The sequence below is a fragment of the Oncorhynchus gorbuscha genome, linkage group LG18 (assembly GCF_021184085.1).
Source record: "Oncorhynchus gorbuscha isolate QuinsamMale2020 ecotype Even-year linkage group LG18, OgorEven_v1.0, whole genome shotgun sequence".
Classification (NCBI taxonomy): domain Eukaryota; kingdom Metazoa; phylum Chordata; class Actinopteri; order Salmoniformes; family Salmonidae; genus Oncorhynchus; species Oncorhynchus gorbuscha.
The window spans coordinates 1931999-1950972 of NC_060190.1; the positions used below are offsets into that span (position 1 = coordinate 1931999).

The 18974-nt window shown below is 43.3% G+C and overlaps 1 protein-coding gene across 3 annotated transcripts; it reads left to right on the forward strand.

The window, feature by feature from the left end:
• Positions 1-97: 97 nt before the first annotated feature.
• On the forward strand, positions 98-17811 carry LOC124002709 (zinc finger protein 883-like). 3 transcript variants are annotated; one of them, XM_046310394.1, is made up of 3 exons: positions 98-740; positions 15864-15908; positions 15939-17811. In XM_046310394.1, the coding sequence occupies exons 1-3, from the start codon at positions 323-325 to the stop codon at positions 17264-17266; spliced, it is 1791 nt and encodes a 596-aa protein (XP_046166350.1). In that variant the 5' UTR covers positions 98-322; the 3' UTR covers positions 17267-17811. The 3 variants fall into 3 exon arrangements, with proteins under 3 accessions (XP_046166350.1, XP_046166351.1, XP_046166349.1); XM_046310395.1 differs by having other exon boundaries at positions 15999-17811; XM_046310393.1 differs by having other exon boundaries at positions 15864-17811.
• The last annotated feature ends 1163 nt before the right edge of the window (positions 17812-18974 follow it).

Sequence of the window (18974 nt, forward strand, 5' to 3'; positions counted from 1 at the left end):
ATAAAATAAACATTTCCCTTGACTGTTACCCTCCCACCCAGCAGATGGCGATTGTGCCTTTTTTCAGGCAATGCTGCCAGTGTGACGTATAATCTAATGGACGGGACGCTTCTACAACAACGTCGAGTTATTCACCTCCGTAGCTTTTAGCCATCATAAGCGAAAACATTCAAGCTCTTTAAACGCTTTCGGTGTATATTAGCCACGGTGTTTTAAACACACTTGTCGTATCTACTAGTTAGTTACCCAATTTAATATAATATTTACGTTGTTGTTAGCTAACTGGCTGAGTAAATGAGTAGTAGTGCTCGTCTAGTCACTAATGCTAACTAGCTATCTAGCTAACATCCCAACCATGAGTTCACTAAACGACTCCCCCACTTCTAAAGAGGAGGTCTGCTGGACGGAGAAAGAAACTCTGGGGCTGAACATTGTCGTGAAAGAGGAGAAGGAAGAAGAGGATGTCACAGTAAAACAAGAAACCGAGGTTGAGGCTGTTACAGTGAAGGAAGAAGAGAAAGAGGTTAAATTGACAGGTGAAGACGCGTTCAGAGTGAAAGAGGAAGAGGATGTTACATTAAAAGAAGAGGAGGATGTTACAGTAAAAGAAGAGGAAGAGAAAGAGGAGATGACTGTCACAGTGAAAGAAGAGGAAGACGTTTTTGAAATGAAGGAAGTGGAGGAGATTACTGTCACATTAGAAGAAGAAGAAGAGGAGACAGGAGATCTGATTAACAACAGTGAGTAATATCTTAAACACAGGGGTACAAACCCTGCAGTTGTTGAACCGATATGTGGTTTTAAAGGGGCATTTACTGAAGGTCTACACTTTAATAGTTCTGTACTGTAGGAATCGTTAAAGCTACAAGGAGACTGGGACGGCCAACAAAACGTTAACATTTGTAAACATGTGAATATCTCTCTGTAGTGCTTTGCTCAGAAAGAGATGAGCGAAAATCATCTCATGTCTGATTTCAAATGATGAAGAGGACAGAATCAAAACAATGAAGGATCATTTTGATATGGATGAAATGTATTTAAAAGAAATTACCACAGAGGTTATTTAAAATCCTTAATAGTATTTTGACCCATCAATCTAAGTAACATAATAATAAAGAATCCCCGTCAGAATCCGTCACGCAACATGGGCCGAGTCTCAATCCACCTCATCTAATCCACCTCATCTGCCGATGTTGGGCTGAGTCTCAATCCACCTCATCTAATCCACCTCATCTGCCGATGTTGGGCTGAGTCTCAATCCACCTCATCTAATCCACCTCATCTGCCGATGTTGGGCTGAGTCTCAATTCACCTCATCTGCCGATGTTGGGCTGAGTCTCAATCTACCTCATCTAATCTACCTCATCTTATTTTAGTCCCCTACTGACCCCTGAGGAGCCTCCACTGGAAGTCCCATCTGTTGGGTTGGTAACATGTGAAAAGAGGCTGTCCATGACTCATCTGTTGGGTTGGTAACATGTGGAAAGAGGCTGTCCATGACTCATCTGTTGGGTTGGTAACATGTGGAAAGAGGCTGTCCATGACTCATCTGTTGGGTTGGTAACATGTGGAAAGAGGCTGTCCATGACTCATCTGTTGGGTTGGTAACATGTGAAAAGAGGCTGTCCATGACTCATCTGTTGGGTTGGTAACAGGCTGTTGAGAGCAGTCCATTTTATGTACTTAGACCTGCCAGGTGGGGTTATTGCTATATGAGATGACAATATATATCATTATGGACTTAGACCTGCCAGGTGGGGTTATTGCTATATGAGATGACAATATATATCATTATGGCCTTAGACCTGCCAGGTGGGGTTATTGCTATATGACAATATAAATAATTTTGGCCTTAGACCTGCCAGGTGGGGTTATTGCTATATGACAATATAAATCATTATGGACTTAGACCTGCCAGGTGGGGGTTATTGCTATATGACAATATAAATCATTATGGACTTAGACCTGCCAGGTGGGGTTATTGCTATATGACAATATAAATCATTATGGACTTAGACCTGCCAGGTGGGTTATTGCTATATGACATGACAATATAAATCATTATGGCCTTAGACCTGCCAGGTGGGGTTATTGCTATATGACAATATAAATCATTATGGCCTTAGACCTGCCAGGTGGGGGTTACTGCTATATGACATGACAATATAAATCATTATGGACTTAGACCTGCCAGGTGGGGGGTTATTGCTATATGACAATATAAATCATTATGGACTTAGACCTGCCAGGTGGGGGTTATTGCTATATGACAATATAAATCATTATGGACTTAGACCTGCCAGGTGGGGTTATTGCTATATGACAATATAAATCATTATGGACTTAGACCTGCCAGGTGGGGTTATTGCTATATGACAATATAAATCATTATGACCTTAGACCTGCCAGGTGGGGTTACTGCTATATGACAATATAAATCATTATGGCCTTAGACCTGCCAGGTGGGGTTATTGCTATATGACAATATAAATCATTATGGCCTTAGACCTGCCAGGTGGGGGTTACTGCTATATGACATGACAATATAAATCATTATGGACTTAGACCTGCCAGGTGAGGTTATTGCTATATGACAATATAAATCATAATAGCCTTAGACCTGCCAGGTAGGGTTATTGCTATATGACAATATAAATCATTATGGCCTTAGACCTGCCAGGTGGAGTTATTGCTATATGCCAATATAAATCATTATGGCCTTAGACCTGCCAGGTGGGGGTTATTGCTATATGACATGACAATATAAATCATTATGGCCTTAGACCTGCCAGGTGGGGGTTATTGCTATATGACATGACAATATAAATCATTATGGCCTTAGACCTGCCAGGTGATAGTTATTGCTATATGACAATATAAATCATTATGGCCTTAGACCTGCCAGGTGGGGGTTATTGCTATATGACAATATAAATCATTATGGCCTTAGACCTGCCAGGTGGGGGTTATTGCTATATGACAATATAAATCATTATGGCCTTAGACCTGCCAGGTGGGGTTATTGCTATATGACAATATAAATCATTATGGCCTTAGACCTGCCAGGTGATAGTTATTGCTATATGACAATATAAATCATTATGGCCTTAGACCTGCCAGGTGGGGTTATTGCTATATGACAATATAAATCATTATGGCCTTAGACCTGCCAGGTGGGTTATTGCTATATGACAATATAAATCATTATGGCCTTAGACCTGCCAGGTGGGGTTATTGCTATATGACAATATATATCATTATGGCCTTAGACCTGCCAGGTGGGTTATTGCTATATGACAATATAAATCATTATGGCCTTAGACCTGCCAGGTGGGGTTATTGCTATATGACAATATAAATCATTATGGCCTTAGACCTGCCAGGTGGGTTATTGCTATATGACAATATATATCATTATGGCCTTAGACCTGCCAGGTGGGTTATTGCTATATGACAATATAAATCATTATGGCCTTAGACCTGCCAGGTGGGGTTATTGCTATATGACAATATAAATCATTATGGCCTTAGACCTGCCAGGTGGGTTATTGCTATATGACAATATAAATCATTATGGCCTTAGACCTGCCAGGTGGGTTATTGCTATATGACAATATATATCATTATGGCCTTAGACCTGCCAGGTGGGTTATTGCTATATGACAATATATATCATTATGGCCTTAGACCTGCCAGGTGGGTTATTGCTATATGACAATATAAATCATTATGGCCTTAGACCTGCCAGGTGGGGTTATTGCTATATGACAATATAAATCATTATGACCTTAGACCTGCCAGGTGGGTTATTGCTATATGACAATATAAATCATTATGGCCTTAGACCTGCCAGGTGGGTTATTGCTATATGACAATATAAATCATTATGGCCTTAGACCTGCCAGGTGGGGGTTATTGCTATATGACAATATAAATCATTATGGCCTTAGACCTGCCAGGTGGGGTTATTGCTATATGACAATATAAATCATTATGGCCTTAGACCTGCCAGGTGGGTTATTGCTATATGACAATATAAATCATTATGGCCTTAGACCTGCCAGGTGGGGTTATTGCTATATGACAATATAAATCATTATGGCCTTAGACCTGCCAGGTGGGTTATTGCTATATGACAATATAAATCATTATGGCCTTAGACCTGCCAGGTGGGTTATTGCTATATGACAATATATATCATTATGGCCTTAGACCTGCCAGGTGGGTTATTGCTATATGACAATATAAATCATTATGGCCTTAGACCTGCCAGGTGGGTTATTGCTATATGACAATATATATCATTATGGCCTTAGACCTGCCAGGTGGGTTATTGCTATATGACAATATAAATCATTATGGCCTTAGACCTGCCAGGTGGGTTATTGCTATTGCTATATGACAATATAAATCATTATGGCCTTAGACCTGCCAGGTGGGTTATTGCTATATGACAATATAAATCATTATGGCCTTAGACCTGCCAGGTGGGTTATTGCTATATGACAATATAAATCATTATGGCCTTAGACCTGCCAGGTGGGTTATTGCTATATGACAATATAAATCATTATGGCCTTAGACCTGCCAGGTGGGTTATTGCTATATGACAATATAAATCATTATGGCCTTAGACCTGCCAGGTGGGTTATTGCTATATGACAATATAAATCATTATGGCCTTAGACCTGCCAGGTGGGTTATTGCTATATGACAATATAAATCATTATGGCCTTAGACCTGCCAGGTGGGTTATTGCTATATGACAATATAAATCATTATGGCCTTAGACCTGCCAGGTGGGTTATTGCTATATGACAATATAAATCATTATGGCCTTAGACCTGCCAGGTGGGTTATTGCTATATGACAATATAAATCATTATGGCCTTAGACCTGCCAGGTGGGTTATTGCTATATGACAATATATATCATTATGGCCTTAGACCTGCCAGGTGGGTTATTGCTATATGACAATATAAATCATTATGGCCTTAGACCTGCCAGGTGGGTTATTGCTATATGACAATATAAATCATTATGGCCTTAGACCTGCCAGGTGGGTTATTGCTATATGACAATATAAATCATTATGGCCTTAGACCTGCCAGGTGGGTTATTGCTATATGACAATATAAATCATTATGGCCTTAGACCTGCCAGGTGGGTTATTGCTATATGACAATATAAATCATTATGGCCTTAGACCTGCCAGGTGGGTTATTGCTATATGACAATATAAATCATTATGGCCTTAGACCTGCCAGGTGGGTTATTGCTATATGACAATATAAATCATTATGGCCTTAGACCTGCCAGGTGGGTTATTGCTATATGACAATATAAATCATTATGGCCTTAGACCTGCCAGGTGGGGTTATTGCTATATGACAATATAAATCATTATGGCCTTAGACCTGCCAGGTGGGGTTATTGCTATATGACAATATATATCATTATGGCCTTAGACCTGCCAGGTGGGGTTATTGCTATATGACAATATAAATCATTATGGCCTTAGACCTGCCAGGTGGGTTATTGCTATATGACAATATAAATCATTATGGCCTTAGACCTGCCAGGTGGGTTATTGCTATATGACAATATAAATCATTATGGCCTTAGACCTGCCAGGTGGGTTATTGCTATATGACAATATAAATCATTATGGCCTTAGACCTGCCAGGTGGGGGTTATTGCTATATGACAATATAAATCATTATGGCCTTAGACCTGCCAGGTGGGTTATTGCTATATGACAATATAAATCATTATGGCCTTAGACCTGCCAGGTGGGGTTATTGCTATATGACAATATAAATCATTATGGCCTTAGACCTGCCAGGTGGGGTTATTGCTATATGACAATATAAATCATTATGGCCTTAGACCTGCCAGGTGGGTTATTGCTATATGACAATATAAATCATTATGGACTTAGACCTGCCAGGTGGGTTATTGCTATATGACAATATAAATCATTATGGCCTTAGACCTGCCAGGTGGGGTTATTGCTATATGACAATATAAATCATTATGGCCTTAGACCTGCCAGGTGGGTTATTGCTATATGACAATATAAATCATTATGGCCTTAGACCTGCCAGGTGGGTTATTGCTATATGACAATATAAATCATTATGGCCTTAGACCTGCCAGGTGGGGTTATTGCTATATGACAATATAAATCATTATGGCCTTAGACCTGCCAGGTGGGGTTATTGCTATATGACAATATAAATCATTATGGCCTTAGACCTGCCAGGTGGGTTATTGCTATATGACAATATAAATCATAAAAAGCTTGAAGTCACTCATGACAAATAAAGGGATATTCTGTTTCCATTCAAATACATTCTATTCAATATTCTATTCAATAACAACAACCGAAATATCTACTAAAATGTTCTTTCTGATAACAAAATGTCTCTAATCCGGTCGTTAGTTCTATTTTTGAGGTTAAGAGACAAAAACACTGGTTGTTCATTCTATAGTTGTTTCTATAGCCAATCACACTGGTTGTTCATTCTATAGTTTCTGGCCAATCACACTGGTTGTTCATTCTATAGTTTATAGCCAATCACACTGGTTGTTCATTCTATAGTTTATAGCCAATCACACTGTTTGTTCATTCTATAGTTTCTAGCCAATCACACCGTTTGTTCATTCTATATTGTTTCTAGCCAATCACACCGTTTGTTCATTCTATAGTTTCTAGCCAATCACACTGGTTGTTCATTCTATAGTTTCTAGCCAATCACACTGGTTGTTCATTCTATAGTTTATAGCCAATCATACTGGTTGTTCATTCTATAGTTTATAGCCAATCACACTGGTTGTTCATTCTATATTGTTCATTCCAACCAATCACACTGTTTGTTCATTCTATATTGTTTCTGGCCAATCACACTGTTTGTTCATTCTATATTGTTTCTGGCCAATCACACTGGTTGTTCATTCTATAGTTTATAGCCAATCATACTGGTTGTTCATTCTATAGTGTCTAGCCAATCACACTGGTTGTTCATTCTAAACAGAAATGGTTGCTCTGCAGGCTGTCGAACATTCTTCTCCTTTGCTAGCGAGCCAACTAAAGCTAATAGTCACATCAACCTCTGCAGCTGGAATGAAACTAAACAAACTAGATGTATTGTTTTAGACTGTTTTTCTATTGATATTCTTCGTATAATATAATAAAATATTCACAATCCTGCAAGATGCTTGATTTCACCAGGCTGGTTAAGAAAAGTTTGTCTCATCCGGTCACATCCATTCCCTAAGGCAGAGATCACGTTTCATAATGTCAACGTTGTAGCTGTAGTGGTCAGGTCCATTCCCTAAGGCAGAGATCACGTTTCATAATGTCAACGTTGTTGCTGTAGTGGTCAGGTCCATTCCCTAAGGCAGAGATCACGTTTCATAATGTCAACGTTGTTGCTGTAGTGGTCAGGTCCATTCCCTAAGGCAGAGATCACGTTTCATAATGTCAACGTTGTTGCTGTAGTGGTCAGGTCCATTCCCTAAGGCAGAGATCACGTTTCATAATGTCAACGTTGTTGCTGTAGTGGTCAGGTCCATTCCCTAAGGCAGAGATCACATTTCATAATGTCAACGTTGTTGTAGTGGTCTGGCAGAGATCAGTTAATGTCAACGTCATAATCCGACCCCTAAGGCAGGGCAGAGAATCACGTTTCATAATGTCAACGTCTAGGTCAGGTCCATTCCCTAAGGCAGAGATCACGTTTCATAATGTCAACGTTGTTGCTGTAGTGGTCAGGTCCATTCCCTAAGGCAGAGATCACGTTTCATAATGTCAACGTTGTTGCTGTAGTGGTCAGGTCCATTCCCTAAGGCAGAGATCACGTTTCATAATGTCAACGTTGTTGCTGTAGTGGTCAGGTCCATTCCCTAAGGCAGAGATCACGTTTCATAATGTCAACGTTGTTGCTGTAGTGGTCAGGTCCATTCCCTAAGGCAGAGATCACGTTTCATAATGTCAACGTTGTTGCTGTAGTGGTCAGGTCCATTCCCTAAGGCAGAGATCACGTTTCATAATGTCAACGTTGTTGCTGTAGTGGATTCAAACAACGTCCCAATATTCTAATTAGCCCCCTTCCTTTAGACCAGGACGTTTAGACCTTCACCAGGACTCCCCCTTCCTTTAGACCAGGACGTTTAGACCTTCACCAGGACTCCCCTTCCTTTAGACCAGGACGTTTAGACCTTCACCAGGACTCCCCCTTCCTTTAGACCTTCACCAGGACTCCCCCTTCCTTTAGACCAGGACGTTCACCAGGACTCCCCCTTCCTTTAGACCAGGACGTTTAGACCTCACCAGGACTCCCCCTTCCTTTAGACCAGGACGTTTAGACCTTCACCAGGACTCCCCCTTCCTTTAGACCAGGACGTTTAGACCTTCACCAGGACTCCCCCTTCCTTTAGACCTTCACCAGGACTCCCCCTTCCTTTAGACCTTCACCAGGACTCCCCCTTCCTTTAGACCTTCACCAGGACTCCCCCTTCCTTTAGACCAGGACGTTTAGACCTTCACCAGGACTCCCCCTTCCTTTAGACCAGGACGTTTAGACCTTCACCAGGACTCCCCCTTCCTTTAGACCAGGACGTTTAGACCTTCACCAGGACTCCCCCTTCCTTTAGACCAGGTTTAGACCAGGACTCCCCCTTCCTTTAGACCAGGACGTTTAGACCTTCACCAGGACTCCCCCTTCCTTTAGACCAGGACGTTTAGACCTTCACCAGGACTCCCCCTTCCTTTAGACCAGGACGTTTAGACCTTCACCAGGACTCCCCCTTCCTTTAGACCAGGACGTTTAGACCTTCACCAGGACTCCCCTTCCTTTAGACCTTCACAGGACTCCCCCTTTTTAGACCAGGACGTTCACCAGGACTCCCCCTTCCTTTAGACCAGGACGTTTAGACCTTCACCAGGACTCCCCCTTCCTTTAGACCAGGACGTTTAGACCTTCACCAGGACTCCCCCTTCCTTTAGACCAGGACGTTTAGACCTTCACCAGGACTCCCCCTTCCTTTAGACCAGGACGTTTAAACCAGGACTCCCCCTTCCTTTAGACCAGGACGTTTAGACCTTCACCAGGACTCCCCCTTCCTTTAGACCAGGACGTTTAGACCTTCACCAGGACTCCCCTCCTTTAGACCTTCACCAGGACTCCCCCTTCCTTTAGACCAGGACGTTTAGACCTTCACCAGGACTCCCCCTTCCTTTAGACCAGGACGTTTAGACCTTCACCAGGACTCCCCCTTCCTTTAGACCAGGACGTTTAGACCTTCACCAGGACTCCCCCTTCCTTTAGACCTTCACCAGGACTCCCCCCTTCCTTTAGACCAGTTGGTAATGATGGTAAACACAGACCGGTCCCAGTTGGTAATGATGGTAAACCGTCCCAGTTGGTAATGATGGTAAACACAGACCGGTCCCAGTTGGTAATGATGGTAAACACAGACCGGTCCCAGTTGGTAATGATGGTAAACACAGACCGGTCCCAGTTGATAATGATGGTAAACACAGACCGGTCCCAGTTGGTAATGATAATGATGGTAAACACAGACCGGTCCCAGTTGGTAATGATGGTAAACACAGACCGGTCCCAGTTGGTAATGATGGTAAACACAGACCGGTCCCAGTTGGTAATGATGGTCACAGACCGTTGTCCCAGTGGTAATGATGGTAAACACAGACCGGTCCCAGTTGGTAATGATGGTAAACACAGACCGGTCCCAGTTGGTAATGATGATGTAAACACAGACCGGTCCCAGTTGGATAAACATAATGATGATGTAAACACAGACCGGTCCCAGTTGGTAATGATGGTAAACACAGACCCCAGTTGTCCCAGTTGGTAATGATGGTAAACACAGACCGGTGATGGTAAATGGTAAACACAGACCGGTCCCAGTTGGTAATGATGGTAAACACAGACCGGTCCCAGTTGGTAATGATGGTAAACACAGACCGGTCCCAGTTGGTAAACACAGACCGAGTTGGTAATGATGGTAAACACAGACCGGTCCCAGTTGGTAATGATGGTAAACACAGACCGGTCCCAGTTGGTAATGATGGTAAACACAGACCGGTCCCAGTTGGTAATGATAATGATGGTAAACACAGACCGTCCCAGTTGGTAATGATGGTAAACACAGACCGGTCCCAGTTGGTAATGATGGTAAACACAGACCGGTCCCAGTTGGTAATGATGGTAAACACAGACCGGTCCCAGTTGGTAATGATGGTAAACACAGACCGGTCCCAGTTGGTAATGATGGTAAACACAGACCGGTCCCAGTTGGTAATGATGGTAAACACAGACCAGTCCCAGTTGGTAATGATGGTAAACACAGACCGGTCCCAGTTGGTAATGATGGTAAACACAGACCGGTCCCAGTTGGTAATGATAAACACAGACCGGTCCCAGTAAAACAGACCGGTCCCAGTTGGTAATGATAATGATGGTAAACACAGACCGGTCCCAGTTGGTAATGATAATGATGGTAAACACAGACCGGTCCCAGTTGGTAATGATGGTAAACACAGACCGGTCCCAGTTGGTAATGATGGTAAACACAGACCGGTCCCAGTTGGTAATGATGGTAAACACAGACCGGTCCCAGTTGATGTAATGATGGTAAACACAGACCGGTCCCAGTTGGTAATGATGGTAAACACAGACCGGTCCCAGTTGATAATGACGGTAAACACAGACCGGTCCCAGTTGGTAATGATGGTAAACACAGACCGGTCCCAGTTGATAATGATGGTAAACACAGACCGGTCCCAGTTGGTAATGATGGTAAACACAGACCGGTCCCAGTTGGTAATGATGGTAAACACAGACCGGTCCCAGTTGGTAATGATGGTAAACACAGACCGGTCCCAGTTGGTAATGATGGTAAACACAGACCGGTCCCAGTTGGTAATGATGGTAAACACAGACCGGTAATGATGGTAAACACAGACCGGTCCCAGTTGATAATGATGGTAAACACAGACCGGTCCCAGTTGGTAATGATGGTAAACACAGACCGGTCCCAGTTGGTAATGATGGTAAACACAGACCGGTCCCAGTTGGTAATGATAATGATGGTAAACACAGACCGGTCCCAGTTGGTAATGATGGTAAACACAGACCGGTCCCAGTTGGTAATGATGGTAAACACAGACCAGTCCCAGTTGGTAATGATAATGATGGTAAACACAGACCGGTCCCAGTTGGTAATGATGGTAAACACAGACCGGTCCCAGTTGGTAATGATGGTAAACACAGACCGGTCCCAGTTGGTAATGATGGTAAACACAGACCGGTCCCAGTTGGTAATGATGGTAAACACAGACCGGTCCCAGTTGGTAATGATGGTAAACACAGACCGGTCCCAGTTGGTAATGATGGTAAACACAGACCGGTCCCAGTTGGTAATGATGGTAAACACAGACCGGTCCCAGTTGATAATGATGGTAAACACAGACCCAGTTGGTAATGATAATGATGGTAAACACAGACCGGTCCCAGTTGGTAATGATGGTAAACACAGACCGGTCCCAGTTGGTAATGATAATGATGGTAAACACAGACCGGTCCCAGTTGGTAATGATAATGATGGTAAACACAGACCGGTCCCAGTTGGTAATGATGGTAAACACAGACCGGTCCCAGTTGATAATGATGGTAAACACAGACCGGTCCCAGTTGGTAATGATGGTAAACACAGACCAGTAATGATGGTAAACACAGACCGGTCCCAGTTGGTAATGATGGTAAACACAGACCGGTCCCAGTTGGTAATGATGGTAAACACAGACCGGTCCCAGTTGGTAATGATGGTAAACACAGACCGGTCCCAGTTGGTATGATAATGATAAACACAGACCGGTCCCAGTTGGTAATGATGGTAAACACAGACCGGTCCCAGTTGGTAATGATGGTAAACACAGACCGGTCCCAGTTGGTAATGATGGTAAACACAGACCGGTCCCAGTTGGTAATGATGATAATGATGGTAAACACAGACCGGTCCCAGTTGATAATGATGGTAAACACAGACCGTCCCAGTTGGTAATGATGGTAAACACCGGTCCCAGTTGGTAATGATGGTAAACACAGACCGTCCCAGTTGGTAATGATGGTAAACACAGACCGGTCCCAGTTGGTAAATGATGGTAAACACAGACCGGTCCCAGTTGATAATGATGGTAAACACAGACCAGTCCCAGTTGGTAATGATGGTAAACACAGACCGGTCCCAGTTGGTAATGATGGTAAACACAGACCGGTCCCAGTTGGTAATGATGGTAAACACAGACCGGTCCCAGTTGATAATGATGGTAAACACAGACCGTCCCAGTTGGATAAACACAGACCGTGATAATGATGGTAAACACAGACCGGTCCCAGTTGGTAATGATGGTAAACACAGACCGTCCCAGTTGGATAATGATGTTGTAAACACAGACCGGTCCCAGTTGATAATGATGGTAAACACAGACCGTCCCAGTTGGTAATGATGGTAAACACAGACCGGTCCCAGTTGGTAATGATGGTAAACACAGACCGTCCCAGTTGGTAATGATGGTAAACACAGACCGGTGATGATGGTAAACACAGACCGGTCCCAGTTGGTAATGATGGTAAACACAGACCGGTCCCAGTTGGTAATGATGATGTAAACACAGACCGGTCCCAGACCGTCCCAGTGAATAATGATGGTAAACACAGACCGGTCCCAGTTGGTAATGATGGTAAACACAGACCAGTCCCAGTTGGTAATGATGGTAAACACAGACCAGTCCCAGTTGGTAATGATGGTAAACACAGACCGGTCCCAGTTGGTAATGATGGTAAACACAGACCGGTCCCAGTTGATAATGATGGTAAACACAGACCGGTGATAATGATGGTAAACACAGACCGGTCCCAGTTGGTAATGATGGTAAACACAGATGGTAAACACAGACCGGTCCCAGTTGGTAATGATGGTAAACACAGACCGGTCCCAGTTGGTAATGATGGTAAACACAGACCGGTCCCAGTTGATAATGATGGTAAACACAGACCGGTCCCAGTTGGTAATGATGGTAAACACAGACCGGTCCCAGTTGGTAATGATGGTAAACACAGACCAGTCCCAGTTGGTAATGATGGTAAACACAGACCGGTCCCAGTTGGTAATGATGGTAAACACAGACCGGTCCCAGTTGGTAATGATGACCGTAAATGATGGTAAACACAGACCGGTCCCAGTTGGATAATGATGGTAACAGACCAGTAATGATGGTAAACACAGACCGGTCCCAGTTGGTAATGATGGTAAACACAGACCGGTCCCAGTTTGGTAATGATGGTAAACACAGACCGGTCCCAGTTGGTAATGATGGTAAACACAGACCGGTCCCAGTTGATGATGTAAACACAGACCGGTCCCAGTTGGTAATGATGGTAAACACAGACCGGTCCCAGTTGGTAATGATGGTAAACACAGATGTTGGTAAATGGTAAACACAGACCGGTCCCAGTTGGTAATGATGAGTGGTAATGATAAACACAGACCAGTCCCAGTTGGTAATGATGGTAAACAGACCGGTCCCAGTTGGTAATGATGGTAAACACAGACCGGTCCCAGTTGGTAATGATGGTAAACACAGACCGGTCCCAGTTGGTAATGATGGTAAACACAGACCGGTCCCAGTTGGTAATGATGGTAATGAGTTGGTAATGATGGTAAACACAGACCGGTCCCAGTTGGTAATGATGGTAAACACAGACCGGTCCCAGTTGGTAATGATGAATGATGGTAAACACAGACCGTCCCAGTTGGTAATGATGGTAAACACAGATCCCAGTTGGTAATGATGGTAAACACAGACCGGTCCCAGTTGGTAATGATGGTAAACACAGACCGGTCCCAGTTGGTAATGATGGTAAACACAGACCGGTCCCAGTTGGTAATGATGGTAAACACAGACCGGTCCCAGTTGGTAATGATAATGATGGTAAACACAGACCGGTCCCAGTTGGTAATGATGGTAAACACAGACCGGTCCCAGTTGGTAATGATGGTAAACACAGACCGGTCCCAGTTGGTAATGATGGTAAACACAGACCGGTCCCAGTTGGTAATGATGGTAAACACAGACCGGTCCCAGTTGGTAATGATGGTAAACACAGACCGGTCCCAGTTGGTAATGATGGTAAACACAGACCGGTCCCAGTTGGTAATGATGGTAAACACAGACCGGTCCCAGTTGGTAATGATGGTAAACACAGACCGGTCCCAGTTGGTAATGATGGTAAACACAGACCGGTCCCAGTTGGTAATGATGGTAAACACAGACCGGTCCCAGTTGGTAATGATAATGATGGTAAACACAGACCGGTCCCAGTTGGATAATGATGGTAAACACAGACCGGTCCCAGTTGGTAATGATGGTAAACAGACAGACCGGTCCCAGTTGGTAATGATGGTAAACACAGACCGGTCCCAGTTGGTAATGATGGTAAACACAGACCACAGTCCCAGTTGGTAATGATAATGATGATGGTAAACACAGACCCCCAGTTGGTAATGATGGTAAACACCGTCCCATGTACCATTCTAGCCCCATCTTAACCATTCTAGCCCCATGTATGTACCATTCTAGCCCCATCTTAACCCCCATCTTAACCTGTTATGTACCATTCTAGCCCCATCTTAACCTGTTATGTACCATTCTAGCCCCATCTTCACCCTGTATGTACCATTCTAGCCCCATCTTAACCTGTTATGTACCATTCTAGCCCCATCTTAACCTGTTATGTACCATTCTAGCCCCATCTTAACCTGTTATGTACCATTCTAGCCCTATCTTAACCTGTTATGTACCATTCTAGCCCCATCTTAACCTGTTATGTACCATTCTAGCCCCATCTTAACCTGTATGTACCATTCTAGCCCCATCTTAACCTGTTATGTACCATTCTAGCCCCATCTTCACCCCTTATGTACCATTCTAGCCCCATCTTCAACCTGTATGTACCATTCTATCCCCATCTTCACCCCTTATGTACCATTCTAGCCCCATCTGAACTTAACCACCCTAGCCCCTTATGTACCACTCTAGCCCCATCTTAGCCCCTTGTGTACCATTCTAGCCCCATCTTAACCCCTTATGTACCATTCTAGTAGCAAACCAACAATTAGACCGGTCCCAGTAGGTGTCGTTATAGTAATTTTAAGAGATTACACCTAAATATATAAACATGTTCCGTACATTGCTGTTTAATAACGAGTCAGTTATGTACCATTCTAGCCCCATCTTAACCCCTTATGTACCATTCTAGCCCCATTCTATATAAACATGTTACATTGCTGTTTAACAAATATGAAATTTGTTCTATACATATATTTTATTTTGCAAACAAAATGTGTAACGGTTGGAGAGGCAAAAGAGGGGATTGGTAAAGAATCTTGCTATTTGGCAAACCAAATGCTAGGCTGTAAGCATGGGGTAATAATGTCTCAATGAGTCTTTCTAGTGGATAATAGTTTATGAATTGCCTGGGAGGGCTGTGGGACAGTGGAGATTAGTTGATGAATTGTCTGGCTGGGCTGTGGGACAGTGGATGTGTAGAAATAATTCAAAATGGAACTGTTAACAGCCATTGCTCGGGATTAACGTGAATAACTAATAGCTATCAACCAATCGGCATTCAGGATCCAAATGTTGTGTTTCATAATGAGGGCTCTAGTCTGGATTAAACCTCATAGGAAAACAGTTTTATAATGGAGGTTTCAGTCAGGTCTGTCTGTTTAACTAAATACTCTGTTTAACTAAATACTCCTTTTGTCTTTGGCAGGAGAGAGACCAGTCTCTCCATCTGACAGCAGAAAGAGTCCTTCAGGGGAACCAGACCCAGAGAAGAGTCCTTCAGGGGAACCAGACCCAGAGAAGAGTCCTTCAGGGGAACCAGACCCAGAGAAGAGTCCTTCAGGGGAACCAGACCCAGAGACCCCAGCGAGACAACACCACTGCTCCCAGTGTAATTTGAGTTTTAAGTGGTTATGGAAGCTGAAAGAACATGAAAGGAAACACACTGGAGAAAAGCCCTTCCAATGCTCCCAGTGTGGAAATAGATTCTCACGAGCACATGACCTAAAATCACATGAGAGGACACACACTGGGGAAAAACCACACAATTGTTCCCAGTGTGGAAAGCTTTTTTCCCATTTAGGGAACCTGAACAAACATAAGCGAATACACTCTGGAGAGAAGCCTTACCCCTGTTCCCATTGTGGAAAGAATTTTAGGTCTTCAGATAACCTGAAAGCGCATGAGAGGACACACACAGGGGAAAAACCATACCATTGCTCCCTTTGTGGAAAGGATTTTACCAAGTTAAGGAACCTAAAAGAGCATGAGAGGAAACACACAGGAGAAAAGCCTTACGAATGCTCCCAGTGTGGAAAGAGTTTTTCCCATATAGGGAACCTGAACAAACATAAGAGAGTACACTCTGGAGAGAAGCCTTACCCCTGTTCCCATTGTGGAAAGAATTTTAGGTCTTCCGATAACCTGAAAGCGCATGAAAGGACACACACAGGGGAAAAACCTTACCATTGCGCCCTGTGTGGAAAGGATTTTACCAAGTTAGGGAACCTAAAAGAGCATGAGAGGAAACATACAGGAGAAAAGCCTTACCACTGCTCCCAGTGTGGAGAGAGATTTTCAAGGTCACTATACCTTAAAACACACGAGAGGACACATACAGGAGAAAAGCCTTACCACTGCTCCAATTGTGGAAAGACATTTTCAACATCATCTGACCTAAAAAAGCACCAGAGGACACACACAAGGGAGAAATCTTACCATTGCTCTCAATGTGGAAATAGTTTCTTACGATCACATGACCTAAAATCGCATGAGCTGACACACACAGGGGAAAAACCACATAGTTGCTCCCAGTGTGGAAAGTGTTTTTTGTATTTAGGGAACCTGAACAAACATAAGAAAATACACTCTGGGGAGAAGCCTTACCCCTGTTCCCATTGTGGAAAATTCTTTAGGTCGTTAGATAACATGAAGGAGCATGAGAGGACACACACAGGGGAGAAGCTTTACCACTGCGCCCTGTGTGGAAAGAGATATTCACGATCACATGACCTAAAATTACATAAAAGGAAACACGCAGGGGAAGAAAACACACAATTACACACACAGGGGAAAAACCACACAGTTGGTCCCAGTGAGGAAAGAATCTAACGCAGTTAGAGAACCTCTTCCCAGTGAGGAAAGAATCTAACGCAGTTAGAGAACCTCTTCCCAGTGAGGAAAGAATCTAACGCAGTTAGAGAACCTCTTCCCAGTGAGGAAAGAATCTAACGCAGTTAGAGAACCTCTTCCCAGTGAGGAAATACATTGTCCAATTACACACACAGGGGGTAAACCACACAGTTGGTCCCAGTGAGGAAGGAATCTAACGCAGTTGGAGAACCTCTTCCCAGTGAGGAAATACATTGTCCAATTACACACACAGGGGGTAAACCACACAGTTGGTCCCAGTGAGGAAAGAATCTAACGCAGTTAGAGAACCTCTTCCCAGTGAGGAAATACATGGTCCCGGTCACATGACCTAAAATCACATCAAATCAAACTATATTTATACAGCACCTGTCAGACATGGAATGCAACACAATGGGCTTCACAGGGAACATTACCTAAAATCACATCAAATCAAACTATATTTATACAGCACCTTTCAGACATGGAATGGAACACAATGGGCTTCACAGGTAAAAAATAATGGGGAAAAAAACTGAAATATTTACGACACAACAAACAATAAGATATTTTTTTTAAACTAAACATTAACAATAAAAAGGCACAACTAAAAAGCACCCTGAGGAAAAGAAAAGATAAAAATGTATTTTAAAATCTCTTTTAGAAATGTCCACAGTTTCAGCTCCCCTCAGGTTCTCTGCCAGGCTATTCCAGAGGCTGGGGGTATAGTAACTAAAGGGCTGCCTCTCCATGCCTCTTGGTCCCCCTCAGGTTCTCTAGCAGGCTATACTATACTATTCCAGAGGCTGGGGGCATAATAACTAAAGGCTGCCTCTCCATGCCTCTTGGTCCCCCTCAGGTTCTCTAGCAGGCTATACTATACTATTCCAGAGGCTGGGGGCATAGTAACTAAAGGCTGGGGGCATAGTAACTAAAGGCTGGGGGCATAGTAACTAAAGGCTGCCTCTCCATGCCTTTTGGTCCCCCGCAGGTTCTCTGACAGACTATACTATACTATTCCAGAGTCTGGGGGTATAATAACTAAAGGCTGGGGGCATAGTAACTAAAGGCTGCCTCTCCATGCCTCTTGGTCCCCCTCCGGTTCTCTGGCTGGCTAGTCCAGCGTCTGGGGGCATAGTAACTAAAGGCTGCGTCTCCATGCCTCTTGGTCCCCCTCAGGTTCTCTAGCAGGCTATACTATACTATTCCAGAGTCTGGGGGCATACTAACTAAAGGCTGGGGGCATAGTAACTCAAGGCTGTCTGTCTCTTCAGACAGGAACTGCTTTTCTATTATTGATGACTATTGAATGACCTCTGAAGGTACATTTTAAAGGTATCCCAAACAATAAGGGGATTTGCTGAACCTCTATTATACAGGAAATATTCAGTTATAATGATTTCATCTTAGTTAATAATAAATTGTCGTCCAGTAAATATTGGTATTGGATTAAAATGTCCAAAATGTCCATTTTAATAAATAATCAATTATCTTCCAGTAAACTTTGATTAAAATGTCCAACATCCCCGTCCACATGGAAACTCTATAAGAATTATGTGAAGGCCAACATCCCCGTCCACATGGAAACTCTATAAGAATTATGTGAAGGCCAACATCCCCGTCCACATGGAAACTCTATAAGAATTATGTGAAGGCCAATATCCCCGTCCACATGGAAACTCTATAAGAA

Coding starts and splice junctions, on each gene's coding strand:
- LOC124002709 (XM_046310393.1), top strand. CDS start 323: ATGCTAACTAGCTATCTAGCTAACATCCCAACCATGAGTTCACTAAAC. Junction 741..15,863: donor AGGAGATCTGATTAACAACA/GTGAGTAATATC, acceptor TGTCTTTGGCAG/GAGAGAGACCAGTCTCTCCA.